At 46.1% G+C, this 6,320-nt stretch overlaps 1 protein-coding gene across 1 annotated transcript in view; it reads right to left on the bottom strand.

The window, feature by feature from the left end:
• Positions 1 to 472: 472 nt before the first annotated feature.
• LOC115124166 (intermembrane lipid transfer protein VPS13C-like) overlaps positions 473 to 6,320 on the bottom strand; it is a gene marked incomplete at both ends in the record, with an annotated part of 17,325 nt that continues 11,477 nt past the window's right edge. The window contains 2 exons of the mRNA XM_065014345.1: positions 473 to 633; positions 4,442 to 4,706. Coding sequence (XP_064870417.1) covers positions 473 to 633; positions 4,442 to 4,706 — 426 coding nt within the window. The remainder of the gene's footprint in view (positions 634 to 4,441; positions 4,707 to 6,320) is intronic.

The following is a 6,320-nucleotide window of genomic DNA, read 5'->3' as shown; positions in this document are numbered from 1 at the left end:
GAGGACAGCTCCATAGAGAGTGATAGAGGACAGCTCCAGCTCCATAGAGAGTGATAGAGGACAGCTCCATAGAGAGTGATGTAGGACAGCTCCATAGAGAGATGGAGGACAGCTCCATAGAGAGTGATGGAGGACAGCTCCATAGAGAGTGATAGGACAGCTCCATAGAGAGAGTAATGGAGGACAGCTCCATAGAGAGTGATAGACAGCTCCATAGACAGCTCCATAGAGAGTGATGAGGACAGCTCCATAGAGAGTGATGAGAGGACAGCTCCATAGAGAGAGAGTGATGGAGGACAGCTCCATAGAGAGTGATAGAGGACAGCTCCCATAGAGAGTGATAGAGGACAGCTCCATAAGAGAGAGAGGACAGCTCATAGAGAGTGATAGAGTGATGGAGGACAGCTCCATAGAGAGTGATAGAGGACAGCTCCATAGTGATTGGCTGACAGCTCCATAGTGATTGGCTGACCTGTAGCGGAGAACGGACGGTGATGACCTTGTTTCCCTCTGAGGCGTCAGTCTGTACCAACACGGACACGTTCTCCTGCAGCACGGGATCTCTCACGTTATACAGCCTCCTGCCAGGCTGATCCACCGCCATGTTGGAGATCTCACTGTAACCTGTAGGAGCTGTGGAGGAAACAGACCACTGGACATTGTTCCAGCTACCGACTCTATAGGAATAACATTTAAAAACATTGTTCCAGCTACCGACTCTATAGGAATAACATTTAAAAACATTGTTCCAGCTACCGACTATAAGAATAACATTTAAAAACATTGTTCCAGCTACCGACTCTATAGGAATAACATTTAAAAACATTGTTCCAGCTACCGACTCTATAGGAATAACATTTAAAAACATTGTTCCAGCTACCGACTCTATAGGAATAACATTAAAAAACATTGTTCCAGCTACCGACTCTATAGGAATAACATTTAAAAACATTGTTCCAGCTACCGACTCTATAGGAATAACATTTAAAAACATTGTTCCAGCTACCGACTCTATAGGAATAACATTTAAAAACATTGTTCCAGCTACCAACTCTATAGGAATAACATTTAAAAACATTGTTCCAGCTACCGACTCTATAGGAATAACATTTAAAAACATTGTTCCAGCTACCGACTCTATAGGAATAACATTTAAAAACATTGTTCCAGCTACCAACTCTATCTACTATCCAATGGCAGAGGAAAAACATTTTAAAAATCCCATGCCGAGCTGTTCGGTTCGAATCCCGTTCAAACACAGACAAAAGGATTCCCTTTAGTGCAGGACTAGATGGAGGCGGCAGGTAGTGGTGAGAGCGTTGGACTAGTAACCAGCAGGTAGCCTAGTGGTTAGAGCGTTGGACTAGTAACCAGCAGGAAGTCTAGTGGTTAGAGTGTTGGACTAGCAACCAGCAGGTAGCCTAGTGGTTAGAGCGTTGGGCTAGTAACCAGCAGGTAGCCTAGTAACCAGCAGGTAGTCTAGTAACCAGCAGGTAGCCTAGTGGTTAGAGTGTTGGACTAGTAACCAGCAGGTAGACTAGTGGTTTGAGTGTTGGGCTGGTAACCAGCAGGTAGTCTAGTAACCAGCAGGTAGTTTAGTGGTTAGAGCGTTGGACTAGTAACCAGCAGGTAGTCTAGTAACCAGCAGGTAGTCTAGTGGTTAGAGTGTTGGACTAGTAACCAGCAGGTAGTCTAGTGGTTAGAGTGTTGGACTAGTAACCAGCAGGTAGTTTAGTGGTTAGAGCGTTGGACCAGTAACCAGCAGGTAGACTAGTGGTTAGAGTGTTGGACTAGTAACCAGCAGGTAGACTAGTGGTTAGAGCGTTGGACTAGTAACCAGCAGGTAGACTAGTGGTTAGAGCGTTGGACTAGTAACCAGCAGGTAGACTAGTGGTTAGAGCGTTGGACTAGTAACCAGCAGGTAGTCTAGTGGTTAGAGTGTTGGACTAGTAACCAGCAGGTAGTCTAGTGGTTAGAGTGTTGGACTAGTAACCAGCAGGTAGACCAGTGGTTAGAGTGTTGGACTAGTAACCAACAGGTAGTCTAGTGGTTAGAGCGTTGGACTAGTAACCAGCAGGTAGTCTAGTGGTTAGAGCGTTGGGCTAGTAACCAGCAAGTAGACTAGTGGTTAGAGTGTTGGACTAGTAACCAGCAGGTAGCCTAGTGGTTAGAGTGTTGGACTAGTAACCAGCAGGTAGCCTAGTGGTTAGAGAGTTGGACTAGTAAACAGCAGGTAGCCTAGTGGTTAGAGCGTTGGACTAGTAACCAGCAGGTAGTCTAGTGGTTAGAGCGTTGGGCTAGTAACCAGCAAGTAGACTAGTGGTTAGAGTGTTGGACTAGTAACCAGCAGGTAGCCTAGTGGTTAGAGTGTTGGACTAGTAACCAGCAGGTAGCCTAGTGGTTAGAGAGTTGGACTAGTAAACAGCAGGTAGCCTAGTGGTTAGAGCGTTGGACTAGTAACCAGCAGGTAGCCTAGTGGTTAGAGTGTTGGACTAGTAACCAGCAGGTAGCCTAGTGGTTAGAGCGTTGGACTAGTAACCAGCAGGTAGCCTAGTGGTTAGAGCGTTGGGCTAGTAACCAGCAGGTAGCCTAGTAACCAGCAGGTAGTCTAGTAACCAGCAGGTAGCCTAGTGGTTAGAGTGTTGGACTAGTAACCAGCAGGTAGACTAGTGGTTAGAGTGTTGGACTAGTAACCAGCAGGTAGACTAGTGGTTAGAGCGTTGGACTAGTAACCAGCAGGTAGTTTAGTGGTTAGAGCGTTGGACCAGTAACCAGCAGGTAGTCTAGTGGTTAGAGCGTTGGACTAGTAACCAGCAGGTAGTCTAGTGGTTAGAGTGTTGGACTAGTAACCAGCAGGTAGTCTAGTGGTTAGAGTGTTGGACTAGTAACCAGCAGGTAGACTAGTGGTTAGAGTGTTGGACTAGTAACCAGCAGGTAGTCTAGTGGTTAGAGTGTTGGACTAGTAACCAGCAGGTAGTCTAGTGGTTAGAGCGTTGGACTAGTAACCAGCAGGTAGTCTAGTGGTTAGAGTGTTGGACTAGTAACCAGCAGGTAGTCTAGTGGTTAGAGTGTTGGACTAGTAACCAGCAGGTAGACTAGTGGTTAGAGTGTTGGACTAGTAACCAGCAGGTAGTCTAGTGGTTAGGGCGTTGGACTAGTAACCAGCAGGTAGTCTAGTGGTTAGGGCGTTGGACTAGTAACCAACAGGTAGCCTAGTAACCAGCAGGTAGTCTAGTGGTTAGAGCGTTGGGCCAGTAACCAGCAGGTAGTCTAGTGGTTAGAGCATTGGACTAGTAACCAGCAGGTAGACTAGTGGTTAGAGCGGTGGACTAGTAACCAGCAGGTAGCCTAGTGGTTAGAGCGTTGGACTAGTAACCAGCAGGTAGTCTAGTGGTTAGAGTGTTGGACTAGTAACCAGCAGGTAGCCTAGTAACCAGCAGGTAGTCTAGTGGTTAGCGTGTTGGACTAGTAACCAGCAGGTAGCCCAGTAACCAGCAGGTAGCCTAGTGGTTAGAGCGTTGGGCCAGTAACCAGCAGGTAGTCTAGTGGTTAGAGTGTTGGACTAGTAACCAGCAGGTAGCCTAGTGTTTAGAGCGTTGGGCTAGTAACCAGCAGGTAGTCTAGTGGTTAGAGCGTTGGACTAGTAACCAGCAGGTAGTCTAGTGGTTAGAGTGTTGGACTAGTAACCAGCAGGTAGCCTAGTGGTTAGAGTGTTGGACTAGTAACCAGCAGGTAGCCTAGTAACCAGCAGGTAGTCTAGTGGTTAGAGTGTTGGACTAGTAACCAGCAGGTAGACTAGTGGTTAGAGCGGTGGACTAGTAACCAGCAGGTAGCCTAGTGGTTAGAGCGGTGGACTAGTAACCAGCAGGTAGCCTAGTGGTTAGAGTGTTGGACCAGTAACCAGCAGGTAGACTAGTGGTTAGAGTGTTGGACTAGTAACCAGCAGGTAGCCTAGTGGTTAGAGTGTTGGACTAGTAACCAGCAGGTAGACTAGTGGTTAGAGCGGTGGACTAGTAACCAGCAGGTAGCCTAGTGGTTAGAGCGGTGGACTAGTAACCAGCAGGTAGCCTAGTGGTTAGAGTGTTGGACCAGTAACCAGCAGGTAGACTAGTGGTTAGAGTGTTGGACTAGTAACCAGCAGGTAGCCTAGTGGTTAGAGCGGTGGACTAGTACCCAGCAGGTAGCCTAGTGGTTAGAGTGTTGGACCAGTAACCAGCAGGTAGACTAGTGGTTAGAGTGTTGGACTAGTAACCGAAAGGTTGCAAGTTCAAATCCCCGAGCAGACAAGATACAAATCTGTCGTTCTGCCCCCTGAACAAGGCAGTTAACCCACTGTTCCTGGGCCGTCATTAAAAATAAGATTTTGTTCTTAACTGACTAGCTAAATAAAGGTACAATAAAATAAATAAACGTCTAAATAAATATACAGTAGTCTACTGACCGATGCTGAGGTTGAAGAGGCAGCTCTCCTGGCGTTGCAAAGCAGACAGTTTGCCCCGTGTCGAGGTTCCCGACCCAGAGTACTCCAGGTCCACGCTCTGCCCTACCCCCACCTCGTGGAGCTTGCCCTGCCCAGGGGAGGCCACCACCCGCAGGTTGGCACTGTGCTGCACGGTGAGAGGGATGCCCAGCGCATTGCGGATGGTGAAGGGGGCCTTCTCCTTCAGACTGTGGTCAAAGGTAGAGGCTGTGCCCTCAGAGAATGCCTGAGCAGAAATGACAGGACGGTATTGAATAAACGTGCTGACATTTTAAACATTTTTTAAATTTTTATTTTGTAAGCAAACTTGTAAACAATAGGATGGTTTGTGGGATGAATCTAGTCCTGGTTTAAAAACAGGACCAATGATATAGATGTTTAGTCTAGGAATGGCTTTAACTAGGGCTGGAGAAACGGGTCAGACGTTCATAGGAAGAACTGGGGGAGAAAAATCAGCAGCTGGCCATCAGAACCGAATTATACGGAGAGGGTTTTCTGTCATGTATCGTGTGTGTGTGTGTGTTGGTGTGTGTGTGTTGGTGTGTGTGTGGTGTGTGTTGGTGTGTGTGTGGTGTGTGTTGGTGTGTGTGTGTTGGTGTGTGTGTGTTGGTGTGTGTGTGTTGGTGTGTGTGGTGTGTGTTGGTGTGTGTGTGTTGGTGTGGTGTGTGTGTGTTGGTGTGGTGTGTGTTGGTGTGTGTGTGTTGGTGTGTGTGTGTGTTGGTGTGTGTGTGTTGGTGTGTGTGTGTTGGTGTGTGTGTGTTGGTGTGTGTGTGTTGGTGTGTGTGTGTTGGTGTGTGTGTGTGTTGGTGTGTGTGTGTGGTGTGTGTGTGTTGGTGTGTGTGTTGGTGTGTGTGTGGTGTGTGTTGGTGTGTGTGTGGTGTGTGTTGGTGTGTGTGTCAGGACAGTACAAAAATACACATTAGCCCAGACAACAGCCCGACACTCGGTATCCAGGCTTGGTTTAATCAAAAAGCTGTAACCACACAGCTAGAGGACGTCCTTTATCAGACAGAAGGGAATCAGATTGGATGAGCTGCTGTTAACCTGATCAGATTCAATCCATATTGACATGAATAATGGGCCTAATGTTAACCTGATCAGATTCAATCCATATTGACATGAATAATGGGCCTAATGTTGACTGTGTTAACCTGATCAGATTCAATCCATATTGACATGAATAATGGGCCTAATGTTGACTGTGTTAACCTGATCAGATTCAATCTGTCCATATTGACATGAATAATGAGCCTAATGTTGACTGTGTTAACCTGATCAGATTCAATCTGTCCATATTGACATGAATAATGGGCCTAATGTTGACTGTGTTAACCTGATCAGATTCAATCTGTCCATATTGACATGAATAATGGGCCTAATGTTGACTGTGTTAACCTGATCAGATTCAATCTGTCCATATTGACATGAATAATGGGCCTAATGTTGACTGTGTTAACCTGATCAGATTCAATCTGTCCATATTGACATGAATAATGGGCCTAATGTTGACTGTGTTAACCTGATCAGATTCAATCTGTCCATATTGACATGAATAATGGGCCTAATGTTGACTGTGTTAACCTGATCAGATTCAATCTGTCCATATTGACATGAATAATGGGCCTAATGTTGACTGTGTTAACCTGATCAGATTCAATCTGTCCATATTGACATGAATAATGGGCCTAATGTTGACTGTGTTAACCTGATCAGATTCAATCTGTCCATATTGACATGAATAATGGGCCTAATGTTGACTGTGTTAACCTGATCAGATTCAATCTGTCCATATTGACATGAATAATGGGCCTAATGTTGACTGTGTTAACCTGATCAGATT

The sequence above is a fragment of the Oncorhynchus nerka genome, unplaced genomic scaffold, assembly GCF_034236695.1.
Source record: "Oncorhynchus nerka isolate Pitt River unplaced genomic scaffold, Oner_Uvic_2.0 unplaced_scaffold_3639, whole genome shotgun sequence".
NCBI lineage: Eukaryota > Metazoa > Chordata > Actinopteri > Salmoniformes > Salmonidae > Oncorhynchus > Oncorhynchus nerka.
The sequence above is the reverse complement of the archived record's forward strand: the minus strand, read 5'-3'. Positions and strand labels throughout refer to the sequence as shown.